Below are 26,767 nucleotides of genomic sequence, written 5' to 3' on the forward strand. Positions count from 1 at the left end.
CGAGGAACTAAATTCAGGGAACATGGCGACGTCTAATTTGCTAAAGGTAACAGGCACCGCAATTCAATACTTTTGATTACATTTAATCAGTCTTTATTGCATAGTCAATGATATATTACTGTACATTGTTAAGCGCCCATGCCTGAAGATGGTCTTGCAATATAGGTAGGTGATATGAAGTCCTGTTTGTCTTGCAAGCTTTGAAAGGACAGCTATTTACTCCTCCAAGTCACTGGCGTTAATAACGTTAGCCTGGTGCTAGCTAGCTGTGCCAGTTAGTGGCTAGTACACACACGTTAGCTAACTGGTTAACCAGCCAACTAACTGGCTTAAGAAAGCATGATCATTTAACTTGGCATGACTGTCGTTCACTGAGTTGCTAGGTAACCTCACCAACGATCGATTGCCTTTTTCATGAAACACACTAAGTTAGCTTGCTAACAGTAGTTAGGCAGCCGGTATAACAATAATGTTAGATGGCTGGTTAGAAGATGCCCCAGTATCTGTACTTTATGCCGCGTTCAAGACAACTGGAAACTCGGGAAAAAAAACAACTCCAACGGTGCAAAAGCCATTTCAAAGGTCGTCCAACTCGGAATTCCAAGTCGTAAACTCTGAAGATTACTGACGTCTTGATTTGACCTTGTTTTTTCCCTAGTTCCCAGTCTTCTTGAAAGCACCACAAGAGACGTCCACGTTGACAACGCTTATGACGTGTCTCCTCTCTAATGCCCAGGAAGCTGAGATTCAAACTCCCATTAGGGATATCGGGATACCTAGTCAGTTGCACAACTGAATCTATTCAACCAAAATGTGTCATCCGCATTTAACCCAACCCCTCTGAATCAGAGAGGTGTGAGGGGCTGCCTTAATCCAGGGCTTCCCAAACTGTTTCACTCAGGCTCCTGTTCCAGCATTGGGGAACATTAAGAAATCGTAAAACCCTGATTGCAAGCTTTTAAATGATATCAAACTCAACCATTATTATTTTCCAGTGATAAAGACAAAGGATGTGTAATGGTATGGTGGAGTATGCAAAATGGGTCAACTTTGAGCACCACTATCTCCTGAATGTTGTGTCATTCAGGTCCAGTAAGTCACATTCTGGCCACTTCTAACATGGGCAAACATGTATGGAAAGTAAAAAAAAAAAAAAAAAGGGGTGCGACCAAAAGTTGCTTGAAATCAATTGGAACGATCCTATAGCTAGTCATGTCTGTATACTCACTGTATTGTTATTGTATCACTACACGTAACACTCCCTCACAGGTAAGCTGGCTGGCAATAGACAAAAACAGATGTTACAGGATTGAAGCACCTGGGTTGTTGTTATGGATAGAAACTATCCAGCACAAGCAAGCCTGTTTTCTACTAATGGGCCTCAATCAGCCTGTCCTATGATATTGGAGAAATTAACTATCACCAGGCTTGTTTACTGCTGTTGTGTTCCTGCTAATGTTCAAATGGGCCCACTGCCTAGTTCCTAAACATTCAACAACCACTGGGATGAATATCAATTGTATATCCATGATTTCCCGTATCCTCCCTTCTCATCTCCTTTTCAAATCACATTGGAGCAGAAGAGCTGAGGTTCCTCTGCTAAAATGTGTTTTGAGAAGGCGGCAAGGAGAGAGGATGCGAGGAATCAAGTAAATACATTTGAGGTTCACCCCTGATGTTGTCATAACTGCTATAGCCAGAGGTGACACTTCTACCCTTCTCATTCTCACCAAGAACAAAGGCTCCCTCCAGTTCGAGGACAAGTGGGACTTGATGCGTCCCATCGTCCTCAAGCTGCTCCGCCAAGAGTCAGTCACCAAACAGCAGTGGTTCGACCTCTTCTCGTGAGTATGGCCACTCGTCCATGTGCTCTGTCATACTGAGGTTGTATTCATTAGTGTGCACACATTGAAAACCAGTGTTTCTTATTAGACACGTCAAGGCATTCCCTCCCTGTTTTGGCCTATTCCGTTTGGTTCTTAGTGAATACATTTGATTTATTTAACCTTTTATTTCATTAGGTAAGTCGGTTAAGAACAAATTCTAAGTTACAATGGCAGCCTAACCCGAACGATGCTGGGCCAATTGTGCGCCGCCCTATGGGACTCCCAATCACGGCCGGTTGTGATACAGTCTGGACTTGATTTCTCGAGAAAAGGCTGCCATTCTGTTTAACAGGCATTTCACATTAACGCCTGTCTGAGCTGTTAAAGACCAACAAATGGATTAATTGATTGATCTCCTCCAATACCTGCATCTGATCTCTTGGTTTCCATAGAGATGTCCATGCAGTATGCCTATGGGATGACAAGGGGCCGGCCAAGATTCACCAGGCACTGAAAGAGGACATCCTAGACTTCATCAAGCAAGCACAAGCAGTATGTATCAAATCACATTTTATTTGTCACATGCGCCGAATACAACAAAGGGGGGTTCAATGTAAATAGTCCGGTGGCCATTTGATTAATTGTTCAGCAGTCTTATGGCTTGGGGTAGAAGCTGTTAAGTAGCCTTTTGGACCTAGACTTGGCACTCCAGTACAGCTTGCCATGCGGTATCAGAGAGAACAGTCTATGACAGTCTGTGACTTGTCTTTGAAAAAATGTTGGGCTTTCCTCTGACACCGCCTAGTATAGAGGTCCTGGATTGCGGGAAGCTTGGCCCCGGTGATGTACTCGGCCGTACACACTACCTTCTGTAGCGCCTTACGGTCGGATGCCGAGCAGTTGCCATACCAGGCGATGATGCAACCGGCCAGGATGCTCTCAAGGGTGCTATTGTAAAACCTTTTGGGTATCTGGGGACCCCTGCCAAATATTTTCAATCTCCTGCGGAACTTGAAACTCTCGACCCGCTCCCCTGCCTGTCGATGTTAATGGGGCCCTGTTCGGCCCTCCTTTTCCTGTAATCCACGATCAGCTCCTTTGTCTTGCTCACATTGAGGTAGAGATTGTTGTCCTGGCACCACACTGCTAGGTCTCTGACAGGTCTCTGACCCAGCCTATAGGGACCTCCTCCCTATAAACTGTCTTATCGTTGTCGGTGATCAGGCCTACCACTGATGTGTTGTCAGCAAACTTAATGATGGTCTTGGAGTCGTGTTTGGCCACGCAGTTGTGGGTGAACAGGGAGTACAGGAGGGGACTAAGCACGCACCCCTAAGGGGCCCCAGTGTTGAGGATCAGTCCAGGACCCAGTTGAAAAATATGTTTAGTCCCAGGGTCCTTAGCTTAGTGGTGAGCTTTGTGGGCACTATGGTGTTGAACGCTTAGCTGTAGTCAATGAACAGCATTCTCACATAGGTGTTCCTTTTGTCCAGGTGGGAAAGGACAGTGTGGAGTGCGATGGAGATTGCGTCATCTGTGGATCTGTTGGGGCGGTATGCGAATTGGAGTGGGTCCAAATGCTACGTGGCAGTACTCACCTTCGCTTTCTTGGGCACAGGGACTATGGTGGTCTGCTTGAAACATGTAGGTATTACATACTCGGTCAGGGAGAGTTTTTGATCGCACAGTCGTCCTTGAACAGTTGGTGCTCTCTTGCATGCTTCAGTGTTGCTTGCCTCGAAGTGAGCATAAAATGCTTTTAGCTCTTCTGGTAGGCTTGTGTCACAGGGCAGATCGCGGCTGGTTTTCCCTTTGTAGTCTGGAATAGTTTGCAAGCCCTACCACATCCAACGAGTGTCAGAGCCGGTACAGTAGGATTCAATCTTAGTCCTGTATTGACGCTTTGTCTGCTACGGCCTGCTAAGTCCTGCTAGCATTGAAATGACTGCCATTTATTCCCTCACTGAGTACTACTAAAGGCATCCACACGCTTCCCAGCCGAAACAGTTCTGTAGAGTTCGTACATATATTATGACAACATTTTGTGAAATATTTGTTAGTTTTGGACTTCGTTGAGTTTTTTGGGGGGGCTGTTCGGGGGCACATTTTTCCTGGAGGCAAGCCAAAGTTCGGAGCCAAAGGCGTCCTTTGTCGGTTATTGGTCAACAGTAGGGATGCTTCAATAAAGTCTTTGTCATCAAACAAGAGACGACTCATTTTCAAGCACATTTTTTCATTGAAAAATACTATAGCAAACATCATAGTTAGATGTACATTTTGCATGACTGAGATCCTCTGCAAAAACATCAAAGTGAATGACTGATTTATTAAGTTATCTTAGAATGAATCTATTTTGAGGAAGTGTATACTGGCAACGGTGTCTCAAAATGGACAAACAGTACTATTGTGCTTTTTTTCTTGTTTTTCAAGCAAATGTCTTTTAAGGGAGTATGCGAGCACACTTGTTTGGTTTGCCTAGCCAACTTCGGCTAGCCGCCAGCCGAAATGATGCATGCTGACACCTTAACGATAGCTTGGAAGCAAGCTATCTGTGCCAGTCGGCTACTGCGTAACCAAGCAATCTACTAGCCTATCGCATAATGTCTATAACACTGCACTCAGTTGTTCTCTCCCCCTGCAACATGTTGAGTAACCAAGCAGACCGTCTATTACCCCCAGTTTTTCCAATGCCATAAAGTCCATAAGTGCCCTGCTCTCTCCCCCACAGCGGGTGTTGAGCCACCAGGATGACACGGCGCTGCTGAATGCCTACATCGTTGAGTGGAGGAAGTTCTTCACTCAGTGTGACATCCTGCCCAAACCCTTCTGCCAGCTGGAGATTACGCTCATGGGCAAACAGGGCTGCAACAAGAAGTCTAACGTAGAGGACAGCATCGTACGGAAGGTGAGGAGGGGGGGGGGGGGGGTTGTGAGGGGCAGCAGCAGTATTTGGTTGTAGTTTTTATTTATTTTATTTCACCTTTATTTAACCAGGTAGGCTAGTTGAGAACAAGTTCTCATTTGCAACTGCGACCTGGCCAAGATAAAGCATAGCAGTGTGAACAGACAACACAGAGTTACACATGGAGTAAACAATAAACAAGTCAGTAACACAGTAGAAAAAAAGGGGAGTCTATATACATTGTGTGCAAAAGGCATGAGGAGGTAGGCGAATAATTAAAATTTTGCAGATTAACAACACTGGAGTGATAAATGATCAGATGGTCATGTACAGGTAGAGATATTGGTGTGCAAAAGAGCAGAAAATTAAATAAATAAAAACAGTATGGGGATGAGGTAGGTAAAAATGGGTGGGCTGTTTACCGATAGACTATGTACAGCTGCAGCGCTCGGTTAGCTGCTCAGATAGCAGATGTTTGAAGTTGGTGAGGGAGATAAAAGTCATTTACATTGATATAAGAGAATTTCTGGTTGATATGAGAAAATTATACTGCCTGTAAATTCAGTCTGTCCCTGCTCATGTGTCCATGCATCTCATTTCACTGTCCCTTCTGCTACCTTGTGGCTGTGGGTTGGTAACGGGCCTAGAAGGTAGCATCCGGGGGTTGTCGGTTCAAGTCCTGAGATTGAGGGACAATATGTTGGGGTGTCAGCTGGCTACCGGAGGGTTGTTGTGATATCCATGCCATCTCCTGTCATTGTGCCCTTAAGCAAGGCACTAGATAAAACAAAAATGCAACATGTAAAGTGTTGGTCCCATGTTTCATGAGCTGAAATAAAATATCCCAGATATTTTCCATACACAAAAGCATATTTCTCTCAAATGTTGGGCACAAATTGGTTTACATCCCTGTTACTGAGCATTTCTCCTTTGCCAAGATAATCCATCCACCTGACAGGTGTTGCATATCAAGAAGCTGAGTCGTGATGGGAGGAGCAAAATGGAGTTGTGATCAGATTTGCCGACGGGAGGGCAGGGGAGGGCCTTGTAGACATTTAGAAAAGTTGGATAGCAGTGGTCCAATGTTTTTCCAGCGCGAGTACTACAGTCAATGTGTTGGTAGAACTTTGGTAATGTTTTCCTCAAATAACAAAGCATATTTGAGGAAACGCTACCGAAGTTCTAACACCACATTGACTGTAGTACTCACGCTGGAAAAACATTGAATCACTGCTATTCAACTTTTCGAAATGCCAAGATTGTTTTGATCATGCGACTGGGATACATTCTGGGTAGCCTCTGAGAATAACATCCAATACACTGATACGGTGACTGAGTTCATCAGGAAGTGTATAGGAGATGTTGTACCCACTGTGACTATTCAAACCTACCCAAACCAGAAACCGTGGATAGATGGCAGCATACGCGCAAAACTGAGTGCGAGTCACCGCATTTAACCATGACAAAGTGTCTGGGAATATGGCCGAATACAGACAGTGTAGTTATTCCCTTCATAAGGCAATCAAACAGGCAAAACGTCAGTACAGAGACAAAGTGGAGTTACTATTCAATGGCAGGGTCTAGAAATAATCATGGATTACAAAGGGAAAACCAGTCACGTCTTGCTTCCGGACAAGCTAAACACCTTCACCCTCTTTAAAGATAACACAGTGCCACCGACGCTCCTTCTCTGAGGCTGACGTGAGTAAGATATTTAAGCGTGTTAACCCTCACAAGGCTCCCGGCCCAGACGGCATCCCTAGCCGCATCCTCAGAGCATGCACAGACCAGCTGGCTGGAGTGTTTACAGACATATTCAACTCTCCCTATCCCCGCCTGCTGTCCCCACTTGCTTCAAATGTAACTAAGAAAACAAAAGTAATTTAGTTCAGTTACCATCACCCCATAGCACTCACTTCTTTCATCATGAAGTGCTTTAAGGGGCTAGTTAAGGATCATATCACATCTACCTTACCTGACACCCTAGACCCACTTCAATTTGCTTACGGCCCCAATATATCCACAAACGATGTCATCGCTCTGCACACTGCCCAATCACATCTGGACAAGAGGAATACCTATGTAAGAACAAAACAAAGGAGATGATCGTGGACTTCAGGAAACAGCAGGTGGAGCACGCACCTCTCCACATCGACGGGACCGCAGTGGAGAAGGTGGAAAGCTTCAAGTTCCTCGGCGTACACATCACCAGCAAACTGAAATGGTCCACCCACACTGTTTCAACCTCAGGAGGCTGAAGACATTTGGCTTGGCCCCTAAACCCTCACAAACTTTTACAGATGCACAACTTTTACAGATGAGAGCATCCTGTCGGGCTGTAGCACTGCCTGGTACGGCAACTGCACTCCCCGCAACCGCAGTGCTCACCAGAGGGTGGTGTGATCTGGGAAACAAATCACCGGGGGCAAACTACCTACAACACCCAATGTCACAGGAAGGCCATAAGATCATCAAGGACATCAGCCATCCGAGCCACGGCCTGTTAACCCTCCTATCGTCAGTAGGCGAGGTCGGTACAGGTGCATCAAAGCGGGGACCGAGAGACTGAAAAACAGCTTCTATCTCAAGGCCATTCTATTCTTCTGTATTTTATTCAATGCCATGCCGACATTGCTTGACTTAATATTTATATTTCTTAATTCCATTCTTTTACTTTTAGATTTGTGTGTATTGTTGTGAATCGTTAGATACTACTGTACTGTTGGAGCTAGGAACACAAGCATTTCGCTACACCCGCAATAACATTTGCTAAATATGTGTATGTGACCAATACAATTTTATTTTATTTGAAAAGGACACTAAAATGTGCAGTTTAGTCACACAGCACAATAAGCTACCATTAACCACCTCCAAAGTCGTTTAAGAGAAATTGTCATTACGACCAACCGGCCTCCCAACCACAGACCACGTGTAAGCATGCCAGCCCAGGACCTCTATATCCGGCTTCTTCACCTCCGGGAATGTATGAGACCAGCTACCCGGACAGCTGGTGAAATTATGGGTTTTCACAACCAAAGAAATTCTACACAAACTGTCAAACCGTCTCACTGAAGCTTATCTGCGTGCTCGTCTTCCTCACCAGGGTCTTGACCTGACTGCAGTTCGGCATAGTAACAGACTTCAGTGGGCAAATGCTCACCTTTGATAGCCACTGGCACACTGGAGAAGTCTGCTCTTCATGGATGAATCCCGGTTTCAACTGTACCGGGCAACAAACACAATTGCATTTTATCGATGTCAATTTGAATGCAGAGATAGTGACAAGATCCTGAGGCCCATTGTCATGCCGTTCATCCGCTGCCATCACCTCATGATTCAGCATGATCATGTTGCAAGGATCTGTACAAAATGAAAATGTCCCAGTTTGTCCATGGCCTGCATACTCACCAAACATGTCACCCACTGAGCATGTTTGGGATGCTCTGGATCGACGTGTACAACAGCATATTCCAGTTCCTGCCAATATCCAGCAACTTCACACAGCCATTGAAGAGTAGTGGGACAACATTCCACAGGCCACAATCAACAGCCTGATCAACTCTATGTGGATATGTGTCGTGCTGCATGAGGCAAATGGGGGTCACACAGACTGTTTTTCTGATACTTATTAATATATTTTTTTAAAGGATGCTGTGACCAACCGATGCATATCTGTATTACCAGTCATGTGAAATCCATAGATTAGGGCCTTGTGATTTTATTTCAATTGACTGATTTTCTTATATGCACTGTAAATCAGTAAAACCTTTGAAATTGTTGCATGTTTCTCGCATGGAATAGCCTTCATTTCTAACTGACCCCAAACTTTTGAACGGTAGTGTATATATTTAACAATAAAGCCATGTTCTAATAATCTTCTGTGTCCTCAGCTCATGCTGGACACGTGGAACGAGTCCATCTTCTCCAACATCAAGAATAGGCTCCAGGACAGCGCCATGAAGCTGGTGCATGCCGAGCGCCTGGGGGAGGCCTTCGACTCTCAGCTGGTCATTGGTGTCAGGGAGTCTTATGGTGAGCAAAACAATACTGTCTCCTTTAGCTGGGATAGAAAGGTGCCTAATGAACACGACTGTGGTGTATGTATACAATACCAACGGATGATTTACCAAATCATGGTGCCAAATTGGATAGATATTTCATGTCGATATTGGTGTGACGCCCCCAATGACATTGATGTGGGATGTACGTGAAAATGTGAGCTACTACAAGTTAGTGTGAACGAGAGAAATTAACTCTTAACCCCCCTCCACAAAGATATCTATAATCCTCCTGGGTAGTGTTCATAACACACCAAATGGAAGAAAACGTACTGAAACCGGAAGGGACTAATTGGACTCATCCAATAAGAAATGCAAATTTTTGTTCACTATTGCAAAACATTGCGTGCTGATAAACTTGGCCCCTGGGGACCTCCCTGTCTTCCCTCTGCAGTGAACCTGTGCTCAAACACGGATGACAAGTTGCAGATTTACAGAGAGAACTTTGAGAAGGCCTACATGGACTCCACCGAGAGGTTCTACAGAACACAGGCCCCCTCCTACCTGCAGCAGAACGGAGTTCAGAACTACATGAAATATGTGCGTATTACCAGGATTAGGGTTGTACAATTCCTATAACGTTTTGAAAATTCCCAGATTTTCCAGAACTGGTGGATTCCTGAATTTTTGGGGAACTTGGCAGTTTTTATAAAGTTACTGGAATTTTGCCACCCTAAAGGATCTGCTGTCTCCATGACAACTGCTCTCCTCTGTCAACATAATCACACGATAAGTTATAATTTGAATTCCAAATGGACGAGCCTAGTCCATACCCCTCAGGTGCTCATGTAGATTTGAAACGATTGCATAGGTGTAAGCCATATGGCGCAAATCCCAAACAGCCAATTGGAAGGCAATTTGAAGCAATGACCACACTGTTTAAACCTATCTACTCCTTTCAGATCTATAGTGCCTGAGGTTTGATTTGGAATTCAGTGATGACAGTGGTCGAAGGAAATCGAAAACGATCTGTATGAGACAAATACGGTTCAGCAGGTTCTTTGTGATTTCTCAGTAGGCTGTAAAATTCTGGTACCATTCCCAAAATCCCAGGTTTTCCAGAAATGAGAATAAGCAGGAAATGTGAGATGTCTGGAAAACCTGTTTGTCTGTAAGCTGGGCTATCCATCTGAGGTGAAACCAACGTGTGTTCTAACAGGCAGACGCCAAGTTGAGAGAGGAGGAGAAACGGGCGCTGCGCTACTTGGAGACGAGACGGGAATGTAACTCTGTACAAGCAGTGAGTATTCTATATCGCCACCACTTCTGTGTGACTATTATGGGCTGTAGAAAGGTTGTATATAAAGCAGGGGAGCCCTCCCGTTCAGAGCAGGGCAATGTTCATTAGAACACAAAACCTTTGAAACTGAGGTGCTGCTGTAACAATTTCACTGTTTCTGTTTCTACAGTTTTTACTGCTTTTATAACAAAAAAATACCCCAACCACCAAGGCGCATGGTCAAATTATAAAAACATCAGTAGCCTCAACATTACCATAAGCGCCAAGTGTGCTTCATAAATAGTGAAAGTCACCACAAACGCAATAAAATGAATGTGTCGATAGGACAGCAGTTGAAAATAGTCAATTATTGTCAATTCGTGCTTACATGGTGTGTGTCTTCATGCAATGGCGTCAGTTGGAGGATGTCCATGTCACATAAACAATGAAAGCTGGTGAGTGTGTTGCTGCTGATGTTTTTTGCTTGAGATGTAGGGTTTGCTTTCTGTGATGACATTTTGTGCTGATAATCGGACTTAGCAATGTCACCGGCTTTTTCTATCCAAGCGGTCCCTTCCTCTCTCACCGTTTTCATTTGGTGGTTGAACGGGCACCTGCTCAGTGTTCACATTCCTCTGCTCTGTAGGTTGAGGCTCAGAATCAGAAGAATAATCATCAGAGATGTCATAATATATTTCTTCCCCCATCACAAGTCGTTTTTATTCAGATCTTGTAGCAACTCTAACGCAGTATGTGCATCCATTCAGAAATTACACACTTTCTCACTCTGTTCTCCAAGTAGGCCAGAGTAGACGGATGAGACTGCTTGGATTCGGTGGACTGATAAAGGGTACATAATTAGAATATACCAGTACAATAGATTGGTCCGCTCTGTTCTTCATTCTCAATTGGGGATTACATAATTATGCATTGTTCGCTTCCCCTCGCTCTTCAACTCCCCCTTTCTCCCCCGTCATACTTTACTTAATTTATTTAATCTGTTATAGGTGTTCAATTAGTTTTGGTATAGTTTAGGTTCAGTTTTTATGCAATTGTCGGGGTTATTGTCAACTGGGCACCGCACCTTCAACTGTCAGGAGCAGGCCCTGCTGTCGGGGGGGGGGGTCAACCATTAAATTGACATTCCTTCCTAACATATAATTCTGTTTGTAATGTTATGATTCTAACAATGACCGTGTTATAGACTTATTTAGGAAAAGTCAAGAACGGAGGAGGGCATGGCTTTAAAAATGGCAGTGTAATAATTCCTTATGTTAAACCACTTTGTGACAAATGCTGATATAAAAAGTTATTTATAAATATTTTTTTTTTTAAATGATATTATTGGTGATATGAGCGACCATGGTTTTTCTGTTTTCCTCCTCAGCTGATGGAGTGTTGCGTGAACGCCCTGGTGACGTCCTTTAAGGAGACCATCTTGGCCGAGTGTCCAGGCATGATCAAGCAAAATGAGACAGAGAGTGAGTACGGCCGGAGTGCTCCTGGCACCAAAGGCTCGGCCAGCTCAGGTTTGCAAACCAGGAAATAACCTTGCAGTCTTCCACTTCACTTCCTATTTCAATTTGTCCACATCAACCAACCAACCTCTGTCTTTGCCCATTCTGTGTGTCAGTCAACATGTTGTCAACATTACCCCCCAAACATCAGTGTCTGACCACAAACCCACCTTGTACTGTGTGTGTGTAACCAATAGTCTACCTATATGTGTGTCAGTATTAACCAATGTGTCTTTGTAGAACATGTCAGTTTTATGATGTTTAGCAGTAAAATCTGAATGTAGCTTTCTAACCCTGGCAGTATACCACCACTGTGATGTTTAGCAGTAAAATCTGAATGTAGCTTTCTAACCCTGGCAGTATACCACCACTGTGATGTTTAGCAGTAAAATCTGAATGTAGCTTTCTAACCCTGACAGTATACCACCACTGTGACGTTTAGAACTTCTAGAGCTGATTTCCAGGAACAGATTAAGCCTTGTCCTTGATTAAAAAGCATGTTCAATGGAGACTCAATCAATTGAACGGAAACCAACCCCTAAAGATGTATTTACATACGGGCCCCAAGCTCTGCTGCATACCCCTTGTTCTATTTATTTACTATAATCTAGAAGTAGAAAACGAGACTGAAATTGTTGCATTTATATTTTTGTTCAAGGATTTTACTGAAGTACAGTTCATATAAGGAAGTCAGTCAATTGTCATAAATCCATTAGGCCATAATCTACGGATTTCACCGATATGCATCTGTTGGCCACAGATACCTTAGAAATAAACAAAGGTAGGGGCGTGGATCAGAAAACCAGTCGGTATCTGGTGTAACCACCATTTGCCTCATGCAGCGCGAAACATCTCCTTACATAGAGTTAATGTAATGTTGTCCCACTCCTCTTCAATGCCTGTGCGAAGTTGCTGGATATTGGCGGGAACTCGAACACAGTCGTGCACGTCGATCCAGAGCATCCCCAAGCTCAATGGTTGACATGTCTGGTGAATATGCAGGCCATGGAAGAACTGGGACATTTTCACCTTCCAGGAATAGTGTACAGATCCTTGCAACATTGAGTCGTACATTATCATGCTGAAACATGAAGTGATGGCAGCGGATGAATGACACGACAATGGGCCTCAGGTTCTTGTCACCGTACCTCCTGTGTATTCAAATTGCCATAGGTAAAATGCAATTATGTTCATTGTCCGTAGCTTATGCCTGTCCATACCATAACCCCACCGCCACAGTGGGGCACTCTGATCACAACGTTGACATCAGCACACCACTCGCCCACACAACGCCATACACGCTGTCTGCCATCTGCCCAGCACAATTGAACCCGGGATTCATCCATAATGAGCACACTTCTCCAATGTGCCAGTGGCCATCGAAGGTGAGCATTTGCCCACTGAAGTCGTTTACAACGCCAAACTGCAGTCAGGTCAAGACCCTAGTGAGGACGACAAGCATGCAGATGAGCTTCCCTGAGACGTTTTCTGACAGAAATGATTTGATTTGCAAATGCACAGTTTCATCAGCTGTATGGGTGGCTTGTCTCGCAGGTGATGAAGCCTGATGTGGAGGTCCTGGGCTGGCATGGTTACATGTGGTCTGCGTTGGAGGCGGCTTATGGTAGAGGAACTAACATTAATTCTCTGGCAACAGCTCTGGTGGACATTCCTGCAGTCAGCATGCCAATTGCACGCTCCCTCAACTTGAGACCTCTGTGGCATTGTGTTGTGATAACTGCACCTTTTTAGTGGCCTACAATTGTTCCCAGCAAAAGGTGCACCTGTGTAATAATCATGCTGTTTAATCAGCTTCTTGATATGCCACACGTCAGGTGGCTTGATTATCATGGCGAAGGAGAAATGTTTACTAACAGGGATGTAAACAAATTGGTACACAACATTTGAGAGAAATAAGCTTTTTGTGCAGATGGAAAATTTCTGGTATCTTTTATTTCAGCTCATGAAACATGGGACCAACACTTTACATTTTGCGCTTATGTTTTTGTACAGTATAGAATCTATAGACTGTAGCTTACTTTGGACAGTGTTTGATTGTAGTTCTCCGCCTCCTAGAGCTCCACCTCATGTTCTCTTTGATGGACAAGGTGCCTAGTGGCATCGAACCCATGCTGAATGACCTAGAGGACCACATCATGTCTGCTGGGCTGGCCGACATGATGGCTTCCGCCGAGACCATCACCTCGGTGAGTGCTATACACACACACACGCCCAAGCACACACACATACGGTCATGCTCACACACACATACATGTTATACTAACAGAAATATAAAATACATACAGTGCCTTTGGAAAGTATTCAGACCCCTTGACCTTTCCACGTTTTGTTACGTTACAGGCTTATTCTAAAATTATATTGTTTTTTTCCCCTCATCAATCTACAGTCGTGGCCAAAAGTTTTGGGAATGACACAAATATTAATTTCCACAAAGTTTGCTGCTTCAGTGTCTTAGATATTTTGTCAGATGTTACTATGGAATACTGAAGTATAATTACAAGCATTTCATAAGTGTCAAAGGCTTTTATTGACATTTACATGAAGTTGATGCAAAGAGTCAATATTTGCGGTGTTGATCCTTCTTTTTCAAGACCTCTGCAATCCGCCCTGGCATGCTGTCAATTAACTTCTGGGCCACATCCTGACTGATGGCAGCCCATTCTTGTATATTCAATGCTTGGAGTTTGTCAGAACGTGTGGGTTTTTGTTTGTCCACCCGCCTCTTGAGGATTGGCCACAAGTTCTCAACAGGATTAAGGTCTGGGTAGTTTCCTGGTCATAGACCCAAAATATCTATGTTTTGTTCCCCAAGCCACTTAGTTATCACCTTTGCCTTATGGAAAGGTGCTCCATCATGCTGGAAAAGGCATTGTTCGTCACCAAACTTTTCCTGGATGGTTGGGAGAAGTTTCTCTCGGAGGATGTGTTGGTACCATTCTTTATTCATGGCTGTGTTCTTAGGCAAAATTGTGAGTGAGCCCACTCCCTTGGCTGAGAAGCAACCCCACACATGAATGGTCTCAGGATGCTTTACTGTTGGCATGACACAGGACTGATGATAGCGCTCACCTTGTCTTCTTCGAACAAGCTTTTTTCCGGATGCCCCAAACAATCGGAAAGGGGATTCATCAGAGAAAATGACTTTACCCCAGTCCTCAGCAGTCCAATCCTTTTGCAGAATATCAGTCTGTCCCTGATGTTTTTCCTGGAGAGAAGTGGCTTCTTTGCTGCCCTTCTTGACACCAGGCCATCCTCCAAATGTCTTTGCCTCACTGTGCGTGCAGATGCACTCACTTCTGCCTGCTGCCATTCCTGAGCATGCTCTGTACTGGTGGTGACCCGATCCCGCAGTTGAATCAACTTTAGGAGACAGTCCTGGCGCTTGCTGCACTTTCTTGGGCGCCCTGAAGCCTTCTTCAGAACAATTGAACCGCTCTCCTTGAAGTTCTTGATGATCCGATAAATGGTTGATTTAGGTGCAATCTTACTGGCAGCAATATCCTTGCCTGTGAAGCCCTTTTTGTGCAAAGCACTGATGACGGCACATGTTTCCTTGCAGGTAACCATGGTTGACAGAGGAAGAGCAATGATTCCAAGCACCACCCTCATTTTGAAGCTTCCAGTCTGTTATTCGAACTCAATCAGCATGACAGAGTAATCTCGTGCCTTGTCCTCGTCAACACTCACACCTGTGTTAACGAGAGAATCACTGACATGATGTCAGCTGGTCCTTTTTGTAGCAGGGCTGAAATGGAGTGGAAATGTTTTTGGGGGATTCAGTTCATTTGCATGGCAAAGAGGGACTTTGCAGTTAATTGCAATTATCTGATCACTCTTCATAACATTCTGGAGTATATGCAAATTGCCATCATACAAGCTGAGGCAGCAGACTTTGTGAAAATTAATATTTGTCCATCTCAACTTTTGGCCACGACTGTACACACAATACCTCATAATGACAAAGCAAAAATAGAAATGTTTGCAAATGTATATTTAAAATATTATTTATACATACATCCATGCATGCATACATACACGCACAGTTAAAGTCGAAAGTTTACATACAATTAAACTTAGGTCTTAGGTCAGTTAGGATCACCACTTTATTTTAAGAATGTAACATTTCAGAATAATAAAAGTGAGGGATTTTTATTTCTTTCATCACATTCCCAGTGGGTCAAACGTTCACATACACTCAATTACTAGTTGGTAGCATTTTGCTTTTAAATTGTTAACTTGGGTCAAATGTTTTGGGTAGCCTTCCAGAAGCTTCCCACAATAGGTTGGGTGAATTTTGGCCCATTCCTCCTGACAGAGCTGGTGTAACTGAGTCAGGTTTGTTGGCCTCCTTGCTCGGATATGCTTTTTCAGATCTGCCCACAATATTTCTATGAGATTGAGGTCAGGGCTTTGTGATGGCCACTCCAATACCTTGACTTTGTTGTCATTAAGCCATTTTGCCACAACTTTGGAAGTATGCTTGGGGTCATTGTCCATTTCGAAGACCCATTTGCAACCAAGCTTTAATTTCCTGACTGATGTCTTGATGTTGCTTCAATATATCCAAATAATTTTCCTCCTCATGATGCCATCTATTTTGTGAAGTGCACCAGTCCCTCCTGCAGAAAAGCACCCCCGCAATATAATGCTTCCACCCCCTTGCTTCACAGTTGGGTGGTGTTCTTTGGCTTGCAAGCCTCCCCATTTTTCTCCAAACATAACGATGGTCATTATGGCCAAACAGTTTTATTTATTTTTGTTTCATCAGACCAGAGGACATTTCTCCTAAAAGTATGATCTTTATCCCCATGTGCAGTTGCAAACCGTAGTCTGCCTTGATGGCGGTTTTGGAGCAGTGGCTTCTTCCTTGCTGAGCGGCCTTTCAGGTTGTGTCTGTACAGGACTCGTTTTACTGTGGATATAGATACTTTTGTACCTGTTTCCCCCAGCATCTTCACAAGGTCCTTTGCTGTTGTTCTGGGATTGATTTGCACTTTTTGCACCAAAGTACGTTCATCTCTAGGAGACAGAACATGTCTCCTTCCAGAGCAGTGTGACGGCTGAGTGGTCCCATGGTGTTTACACTTGCATACTATTGTTTGTACAGATGAACGTGGTATCTTCCAGGCATTTGGATATTGCTCCCAAGGATGAACCAGACTTGTACAGGTCTACAATTTATTTTCTGAGGTCTTGGCTAATTTTTATTAGATTTTCCCATGATGTCCCCATGATGTCAAGCAAAGAGGCACTGAGTTTGAAGGTAGGCCTTCCACAATACATCCACAGATACACCTCCAATTGACTCAAATGATGTCAACAAGCCTGTCAGAAGGTTCTAAAGCCATGACATTTTCTGGAATTTTCCAAGCTGTTTTAAGGGCACAGCCAACCTAAATTTATGTAAACTGAATAATTTTGCACGCCCAATTTTTCAGTTTTTGATTTGTTAAAAAAGTTTTAAATATCCAATAAATGTCGTTCCACTTCATGATTGTGTCCCACTTGTTGTTGATTCTTCACAAAAAAATACAGTTTTATATCTTTATGTTTGAAGCCTGAAATGTGGCAAAAGGTCGCAAAGTTCAAGGGGGCCGAATACTTTCGCAAGGCACTGTGTATATATATATATATATATAGATATAGATATATATATATATATTAATTATAAAATCTCTCTCACATTTACGTAAGTGTTCATACCCTTTACTCAGTACTTTGTTGAAGCACCTTTGGCAGCGATTACAGCCTCGTCTTCTTGGGTTTGACGCTACAAGCTTGGTACACCTGTATTTGGGGAGTTCCTCCCATTCTTCGCTGCAGATTCTCTCAAGCTCTGTCAGGTTGGATGGGGAGCATTGCTGCACAGCTATTTTCAAGTCCCTCCAGAGATTAGGCTGTATAAATTAGGCTGTAACGTAACATTGTGGAAAACGTCAAGGGGTCTGAATACTTTCCGAAGGCAAATGGGCATTATTTTCGTTGCACTTATTTGAAATGCGTATATCAATTACTTTTGAGTATTATGTCATTTGTATGTCACTGGCCTGGACTACAGTCCAATGTACATGGCGACAACTCAATATTAGGAAGGTGTTCTTTTCAACCGTCCTGATAGAAAATGATATAGGGTCTATTTCTTAGAAAATAAGTTGAAATTGAAAAAGTTTGCAATTCACACGTATTGGTTTGATTTGCGACTGTACAGTTCTGTCTATGGCTTTTATTTAGTTTTTTTTTTGCCTACTTGAAATGTATTTTGAAAATATATATTTATATATAGAAATGTATTTTGACAACAGTATTTTATTTTAATACATTCTTTCGGGTATTTTATAACAAGATATATTTTGATCTATCGTTTCCCATCTCTACAGTCATTCCATTTTTTTCTTCAAATAAGGTCTTGTTTGGGGGTGAAACTCATTAGAATAATACCTAGCATGCTTTGCAGGTGTTCATTTTTACATTAGCATTTTGGTCATTTAGCATCCAGAGCGACTTAGTCAGTACATTTTAACTTTAACTTTTAGAGAGAATATTGTTGAGGTTAAGGGGGTACTTGCAAAAGTATTTTATTTTGATACATTGGTCTTTAGGATATTTTTTTGTAATTATATTTAGTCATCTTTGCCTTCTCTGTATATGACTTTTGTATTGTATTTACTGAAAGAAGGTATAATCTCTGTCTGTCTGTGTGTGTGTGTGTGTGTGTGTGTGTGTGTTTAGGACTCTGAGAAGTACGTGGAGCAGCTCCTTACCCTGTTCAACAGCTTCAGTAAACTGGTGAAGGATGCCTTTCAGGATGACCCTCGCTTCCTCACTGCCAGGGACAAGGTCAGCACAACATTTGTCCAACATTACCAATGAAGCCCAATGTTCTGTCAACATTTGTCAAACATTGACACAACGTTGTCAGGTAATATATGCACAGAATATGCACGTGGTTGTCACTGCATAACCTAACCAATGTTTTTTTTCTTCAGGCTTACAAAGCAGTTGTGAACGACGCTACCATTTTTAAATTAGAACTCCCGCTGAAGCAGAAAGGGTAAGAGACGCTCTGTGTCCTACTGTATGCCTTCATTTCTTCACTGAATTAAAGATGGATTCCTGCACACAGTTGAATGGTCCCACAGTTTTAGTGACGTTGCACTTGATAAAACTGCGGCTGGGTGATCTTTTAGTTTTTGCACAACTTAAATAAAAAAGTCTACTTCTGAATTGTTAATTGCTTCATTAGTTAATGAGTGAACGTGTGTGTTTACAACACTGCTCTACTTCCTCTGTGCTGTCTGTCTGTCAGGGTGGGTCTGAAGACCCAGCCGGAGTCAAAGTGTCCAGAACTGCTGGCCAACTACTGTGACATGCTGCTGAGGAAAACCCCGCTCAGCAAGAAACTCACCTCCGAGGAGATTGAGGCCAAGCTCAAGGAAGTGGTACGTGGATGGGAGGAGTGTGTGTGTGTGTGTGTGTGTGTGTGTGTGTGTAATGATATGCAAGCTTTCCATATGGCTACAGCAACACTTGGATGCATTAACACAGATTACATTGTACACTTCCTTCGGAAAGTATTCAGACTCCTTAACATTTTGTTACGTTACAGCCTTATTCTAGAATGTACGAAATCTGTATTTGGGGAGTTTCTCACATTCTTCTCTGCAGATTCTCTCAAGCTCTGTCAGGTTGGATGGGGTGAGTTGCTGCACAGCTATTTTCAGGTTTCTACAGAGATGTTCGATTGGGTTCAAGTCCGGGCTCTGACTGGGCCACTTAAGGACATTCAGAGACTTGTCGCGAAGCCACTCCTGCGTTGTCTTTGCTGTGTGCTTAAGGTCATTGTCCTGTTGGAAGGTGAACTTTCGGCCCAGTCTGAGAACTTGTTCCAGAGCGCTCAGGACTTCATCAAGGATCTCTCTGTACTTTGCTCCGTTCATCTTTGCCTTGATCCTGACTGGTCTCCCAGTCCCTGCCGCTAAAAAACATCCCCACAGCATAATGCTGCCACCACCATGCTTTACCGTAGGGATGGTGCCAGGTTTCTTCCAGACAAGATGCTTGGCATTCAGGCCAAATAATTCAATCTTGTTTTCATCAGACCAGAGAATCTTGTTTCTCATGGTGTGAGAGTCTTTAGGTGCCCTTTGGCAGATCAGTGCCTTGAAACAATCCTGTCTCGGAGCTCTACGAACAATTCCTTCAACCTCATGGCTTGGTTTTTGCTCTGACATGCACTGTCAACTGTGGGACCTTTTTATATAGACAGGTGTGTGCCTTTCCAAATCATTTTTTAGAATAAGGCTGTAATGGTACAAAATGTGTCAAGTCAAGGGGTCTGAATACTTTCCGAAGGCGCTTTATGACGTACATCATTGTCTGTTTTTGTTTGTCAAAAGTACATCTAAAGTCAACAATTTCAGGTGACTTTATCTGTGAGAGAACTGACCACATGTTTTTCAGGTGACTTTATCTGTGAGAGAACTGACCATATGTTTTTCAGGTGACTTTATCTGTGAGAGAACTGACCATATGTTTTTCAGGTGACTTTATCTGTGAGAGAACTGACCATATGTTTTTCAGGTGACTTTATCTGTGAGAGAACTGACCATATGTTTTTTTTTTTGTCAGACAAACATCATCCCTTGTCATTCATGCAGCAACAGATGACTCCCATTAAAAAAAACATTTGTCTCCATTTTCGGACACAAAATCAATGTATATCTGGCCTTAGGTTGAGGAGAGTGTCGATCATGTTGCTTCACCTATCCGCTTTTTTCAGTTCTGCAAACACTTAAACGTTTGTTCTTTGGACGGGACAATCTTAGCTGGGTCGTGTTCATTAGACCCCAAACAGAAGAAAATGGACTGAAACAGGGAGGGACTACTTAAACTTGTCCAATAAAAAAACACTTGTTTTCCGTTGCAAAACATTTTGCTACGATGTGCAGTAATGAATACCCAGATTGCACAGTGGTGTTCTGTGTGTGTGTGTGTTATCCTGCAGTTGCTGGTGTTGAAGTACGTGCAGAACAAAGACGTGTTCATGCGCTACCACAAAGCCCATCTGACGCGACGCCTCATCCTGGACATCTCCGCCGACAGCGAAATCGAGGAGAACATGGTGGAGTGGCTCAGGGTATGACCTGTGTGTGTGATTGACTAGCTACAATTACACCACTTCTCCAATTACCTCTAACCTTGCTTACAGGAGGTAGGCATGCCCGCGGACTACGTGAATAAGCTGGCCCGGATGTTCCAGGACATCAAGGTGTCCGATGATCTCAACCAGAACTTCAAAGAGTGTCACAAACACAACAAGCTGGCCCTATCAGGTAAACCAGGTAGCTGTACCTAATATAATTTACCTAATATAATATATATGCCATTTAGCAGACACTTTTATCCAAAACAACTTACAACGGTGAATGCATAAATGTTCGTATTGCTGGCCCTAGCTGGAATCGAACCCGTGTACCTGTATGTTTGGGTGTTTGGTGTAGGTGGCTGGATTAGACCTAGTGAAAAGTAATACAAATGCTATTGATACAGTACTGTTTGGAATTCTGCTTTGAGTTTGCACTTTTGGGACTATTCCACTGACTCCGTTGTACCAGAAAAAAGCACAGCTCAAGTACTTGAAAGTGTATATTATAGAATGAAACAGGAAACTAGAATGGACATACACTTTTTAGCAATTTGCCAAAAAATGACGGCCATCTTGTTTCATTCTAGAAACAAATATATTGTTTAAAACAATTATTGTTGTTATACTAGTATATTATATCTCTATAATCTCTATCTCTATCTCTATGGTGTATATATTAGACATAATGGATTTGAACTCGGGTGTATTTCCTTTCTCCCCCTTCCTTGCCCTCCTGTGCAGCGGACTCTGTCAACATCAAGATCCTGAATGCCGGGGCGTGGTCTCGAAGCTCAGAGAAGGTGTTTGTGTCACTGCCCACTGAACTGGAGGATCTCATCCCCGAGGTGGAGGACTTCTACAAGAAGAACCACAGCGGCAGGAAACTGCACTGGCACCACCTCATGTCCAATGGCATTGTGAGTGTAGAGCATGTAGCAGGCACCCTCCTCTGTCTAGACCCTAGAGATCCTATATTTCATTCTATGTTCTCTGTGTAATTCTATCCAGATCACCTTTAAGAACGAGGTGGGACAGTACGACCTGGAGGTGACCACCTTCCAGCTGGCAGTGCTTTTTGCCTGGAACCAGAGGCCCCGGGAGAGGATCAGCTTTGAGAACCTCAAGCTGGCCACGGAGCTGCCTGACGCTGAGCTCCGACGCACCCTATGGGTAAGGCACGGTGTCAATGGATAGATACAGGTCAAAGGGTTAGCTTTCGCAAGGATTAAGGATGCAAGATTCCTCTAACATTCCCAAAATTACCATGTTTTCCCGAAATCTTAGTTAAAGGAATTCCATATTTGTTGCATATTCCTGCAATCTTCCAACTAGGTTTGCTGGAATACCTGGGAAAGTTACTAGAAAAAAACTTCTGCTAACCACAGCGTTTTATTGATTTGATATGTAACAAACACTAAAGGAAAAAGGAATCTCTGCACACTCAGGATCAATGCACAATTTAAAATGTACTCTATATACACAAAAGTATGTGGACACCCCTTCAAATTAGTGGATTTGGCTATTTCTGCAACACCCCTTTTGCCCTGCTAGAGCTGCCCGGTCAACTGTAAGTGCTGTTATTGTGAAGTGGAAACGTGTAGGAGCAACAAAAGCTCAGCCGCAAAGTGGTAGGCCACACAATCTCACAGAACGGGACCGCAGAGTGCTGAAGCGCATATCGTCTATCCTCATTTGACCGCACTACTGAGTTCCAAACTGCCTCTGGAAGCAAAGTCAGCACAATAACTGTTCGTCGGGAGCTTTATAAAATGGGTTTCCATGACCGAGTAGCTGCACACAAGCCTAAGATCACCATGCGCAATGCCAAGCGTTGGCTAGAGTGGTGTGAAGCTCGCCGCCATTGGTCTCTGGAGCTGTGAAAACGCATTCTCTGGAGTGATGAATCACGCTTCACCATCTGGCAGTCTGACGGACGAATCTGGGTTTGGTGGATACCAGGATAACGCTACCTGCCTTAATCCATAGGGCCAACTGTAAGGTTTGGTGGAGGAGGAATAATGGCCTGGGGCTGTTTTTCATGGTTCGGCAACAGTTTGGGGAAGGCCCTTTCCTGTTTCTTCAGCATGACAATGCCCCTGTGAACAGGTCCATACAGAATTGTTTTGTCGACCGGTGTGGAAGAACTTGACTGGCCTGCACAGAGCCCTGACCTCAACCCCATCGAACACCTTTGGGATGAATTGGAACGCCGACTGCGAGCCAGGCCTAATCGCTCAACATCAGTGCCTGACGTCACTAATGCTCTTGTGGCTGAATGGAAGCAAGTCCCCGCAGAAATGTAAGAACATCTAGTGGAAAGCCTTCCCAGAAGAGTAGAGGCTGTTTTTAGCAGTAAAGGGGAGACCAACTCCATATTAATGCCCATGATTTTGGAATGAGATGTTTGACAAGCAGGTGTCCACATACTTTTGGTCATGTAGTGTATTGAGCTTTTGGTCGTCAGACCATCAGAGCAGAAATAAACACAATGCAGAGGCAACACATAGGCAACGTGTGTCAATGCAATCAGACATGATGAGCAACACCTGTGTACAAAATCAAACACCAGGAGACATTTTATTGTTTTAGTATATATTTTTTACATTATTTTTTTTCAATAAAATGTTTACATAATGCATAAACACTTAATAGGTGTTAATACCAGGAGAAGCCTCAAACGAAACATATTAGAGCATGACCCTCATGTCTAAATCCTCATTAAGCCCTGATGGATGTGAAGTACCAAGCATATAAATCCAAAAGAGTTCCCTTTGGTACAGCTTTTTCTCAGTGTTCCCTCTGGGTGAAGGTTAAACTTTTCAATACCCTGAAAATGTAAAGAGGAGACCATGTGAACATGTATTGAAGTGGCAGGCAACAGGGTAATATTCATCATTATGCCTTATGTACACAAATTCTTTGCTTAAGGCACCTAGAGGTTTCCCATATTCAACATACACACCCTGAAGCTCCTCTGCAGATTCCATATGACCATAATGATTAGTACTTTTTAAAAGCATTTTTCATCGACTGTTAACTGCTATGTCTCAACCTCCTAAACTCCTCACAGCTAATTTGTTTTTATTTTTTTATTACACATTTAAGTGTACTGACTAGTCTCTCCTCCTTACCTCTTTCTATTTCTCTTTCCTTTTCCTCCAGTCCCTGGTAGCGTTCCCCAAGCTAAAGCGGCAGGTGTTGTTCTACGACCCCGTGGTGGGCTCGCCCAAAGACTTTGCCGAGGGCACACTCTTCTACGTCAACCAGGAGTTCTCACTAATGTAAGTGTTGGCTAATATAAGTGTTCACTAATCTATGTGTGACAGGCTCGGGTTTGCAACCAGGCTTTCCACCGCCATGTCAGAGATTACTCTTTGGGCTGGCTTTACTTATCTTGCAGGTTGAAGTTGGAGGTTGTCATGTATTTTGTACATGGCACAAAAATGACACTAGTTCCAGCTCTAAATAGTGTGTCTGTGTCCAGAAAAAACTCCAAGGTCCAAAAGAGGGGGAAGATCAACCTGATTGGCCGGCTTCAGCTCACCACGGAGCGAATGAGGGAGGAGGAGAACGAGGGAATTGTCCAGCTCAGGATATTGAGAACACAGGTACTATATAAGGGCTTCCTATTGACAGGTCATCATTGCAAATAATAATTTGGGGATTTCTGACGTCCTCCCTCCTCATCTTCTTCTCAATGCACATTGGGGCAGAAGATCTGAGGTTTCGCCCCTTGCTCTTCTCCAATGCATTTAGAGGAGGCAAGGAGGGTTAAATTCAGTTGAAATTCACTCTCTCTCTCCCTTGTCACTCCCTTTTCAGGAGGCCATCATCCAGATCATGAAGATGAGGAAGAGGATCACCAATGCCCAGCTGCAGACGGAGCTGGTGGAGATCCTCAAGAACATGTTCCTACCCCAGAAGAAGATGATCAAGGAGCAGATGGAGTGGCTCATCGAGCACAAGTACATCAAGCGTGACGAGACTGATCTCAACACCTTCCTCTACATGGCGTAGCGGCGTTGACGACGTTTAATTGTGGTGACAACGTGTGACTTTGGGGGTTCTTCATCAGGCCTGATGGACAATAGAATATTTTTAGGCCCGACCCTCATTGGGAAAAAATATCTTTGGTTCGTGAGGGTTCAAGCCTGATGGACAATAGAATATTTCCAGGCTAACCTCCCTTTAATAAACAAATGATCTGTTGCATGGGGAAATGCAGACTTGATTTATGACAGTGTTACAGAAATGTTTAAAAGGAGGAGTTTGTGTGAGGAAATTAAAGGGTAAGAAAGAAAATGAGTTTGAGCTTCTCAGCGGGAGTCGACACCCACTGAGTTTTCAGTTGTCGTTTTTGGCTAGAAGGCGTTTCCTAGTCTGTAGACGGGACATGGTTGGTGGTTGTGAAAGGTCTGTTGCAATGCGTCCTCCTCCCTGTCAAACCACCCCGCAGACCACGCCCCCTCTCCCACCCCATCCATGAACACCCCACCACAATTGGAGTAACATTGGTTGGTGTTGGGTATCTAATGACATGGCAAGAAATAGGAAAAGCGTTAGAAGAAGCTCCGTTTCCCTCCATATCTAAAGTCCTAGTTTTGAGCCAGGCCAACACTATTCACCGGACCTCTTCAACAGAACGAGTTGTGTCCCCTGGCAGCTGTCTGAGCCAAGCTGTCGGCCATGTTTTTTGTGGCCACTGGTGGTGACAAACAAAGCACTAAAGACAATTACTCTCTGCTGTCACATATGTGACGCCGTTCTTGGACATTCAGGGTTGGTTTCCCGGGCCCAGACTAAGACTAGTCCTGGGTTTAAAAAATATTTCTTAATAGATTATCTCCATTGAAAGTGCACTTTAGTCCAGAACGAGGCTTATCCTGTGTCGGGGAAATCTTCTCAACAGTATGTTATATTTCAGAAACTGTTTTCCCAAAAGAGACGGACTGTGGGCTATTAGTTCCCAGTTCCAAATCGACCCCAAGCATTCTACCCATGGGAACTTGTCTTTCAAATTCTGACAACATCTGATAAGTGCACACGATAGACTTCATGGAGCTCTATCAGAAAGCAAGGTGGAGTAATCACCATATTGGTGGTCACTCATATTCAATCTCTTCGGATCTACAGGAAGAGTTTAAGCATAGCTGTTAGCGGTCGGTTTAGAATTAGGCCAATGTCACCTTTTCCGGATCTTTACCCCTCATCTCTGCAGGCTGCCTGAGCTAAGCCTCTGGGGGAAGAGGGGTCGTGTGTATTATATGGTAATAACTAGCTCTGGTCCAGAGCGTTTAAGTACGGCTCACTGATGCTGAACTTGCACGGCATTAGCAAGTCGCACGTAAACACCCTGGACCAGAGCTAGGTAATAGCCAGAACCATATATAAAGATCTGTTTATATATAACCGTATCTTTATACATGGCTCTGATGGTAACTACTACAATACAGAGCTAAAGGAGTGTACATAAAGATGTTAATAATGAGATTATGAAATAAACAGCACCTTATTATAAAACGTTGTATGAACTTTGTTATTCGATCCTGGGCTACTTCCCAAAGCAGGATAAACTTTCTGGCATATGCTAGCCACTGTCCATTGTTGCTGTGTGGCACTGACTAATTCAGATTCCACCGCTGTCCACTTGAGTGGTGCTGAATCTCCGATTTGCAGAGGTTGCAGCTGGTTAGTAAAGAAAGCTGATGTTGAGTGCTAGTATGGCAGGGTGGGTGAGGCATTTTGGCAAATTGAGTCCTTTGAAGAGATTGAGGGAAGTTATGGGTAACTAATTTTATCTTGCTTTGTGAACTGAAATGCCTCCCTACCGCAGGTTAAAATCATCTGTGTGCAACATGGTGTACCCTAAACCTAGACAAGAATACTACAGGTAATATATATGGTTGGGGGTGCATCCTAATAATCGCTTTCCTCCTGAAGTGTGCACTCGTTCACTACTGGACACAAATTTAAAAGCATTTGATTGGCTCTAGAGGGAGTTTGCATAGACCAGTGATGTCCATTCAAATCCGTGAAGGGAAGTGAACAAGTGCACACTTCGGGAGAAAGGAGCGCTATT

General features: G+C 43.6%; 1 protein-coding gene across 9 annotated transcripts; it reads left to right on the forward strand.

Moving 5' to 3' along the window:
• On the forward strand, window positions 1-26,208 carry LOC139418103 (cullin-5-like). 9 transcript variants are annotated; one of them, XM_071167296.1, is made up of 20 exons: window positions 3-46; window positions 1,735-1,844; window positions 2,279-2,378; window positions 3,320-3,470; window positions 4,555-4,731; window positions 8,619-8,760; window positions 9,181-9,326; window positions 9,946-10,026; window positions 11,393-11,486; window positions 13,599-13,729; window positions 18,273-18,380; window positions 18,530-18,594; window positions 18,850-18,982; window positions 20,548-20,679; window positions 20,752-20,884; window positions 21,430-21,605; window positions 21,697-21,858; window positions 23,851-23,969; window positions 24,173-24,296; window positions 24,511-26,208. In XM_071167296.1, exons 4-20 carry the CDS (start codon window positions 3,345-3,347, stop codon window positions 24,703-24,705), a joined length of 2,244 nt encoding a protein of 747 aa, XP_071023397.1. In that variant the 5' UTR covers window positions 3-46; window positions 1,735-1,844; window positions 2,279-2,378; window positions 3,320-3,344; the 3' UTR covers window positions 24,706-26,208. The 9 variants fall into 9 exon arrangements, with proteins under 9 accessions (XP_071023389.1, XP_071023390.1, XP_071023392.1 ...); XM_071167294.1 differs by having other exon boundaries at window positions 20-46; window positions 11,393-11,534; window positions 20,752-20,875; XM_071167288.1 differs by lacking the exon at window positions 3,320-3,470 and having other exon boundaries at window positions 1-46; window positions 11,393-11,534.
• Window positions 26,209-26,767: the final 559 nt, after the last annotated feature.

This window comes from Oncorhynchus clarkii, chromosome 10 (genome assembly GCF_045791955.1).
Source record: "Oncorhynchus clarkii lewisi isolate Uvic-CL-2024 chromosome 10, UVic_Ocla_1.0, whole genome shotgun sequence".
NCBI lineage: Eukaryota > Metazoa > Chordata > Actinopteri > Salmoniformes > Salmonidae > Oncorhynchus > Oncorhynchus clarkii.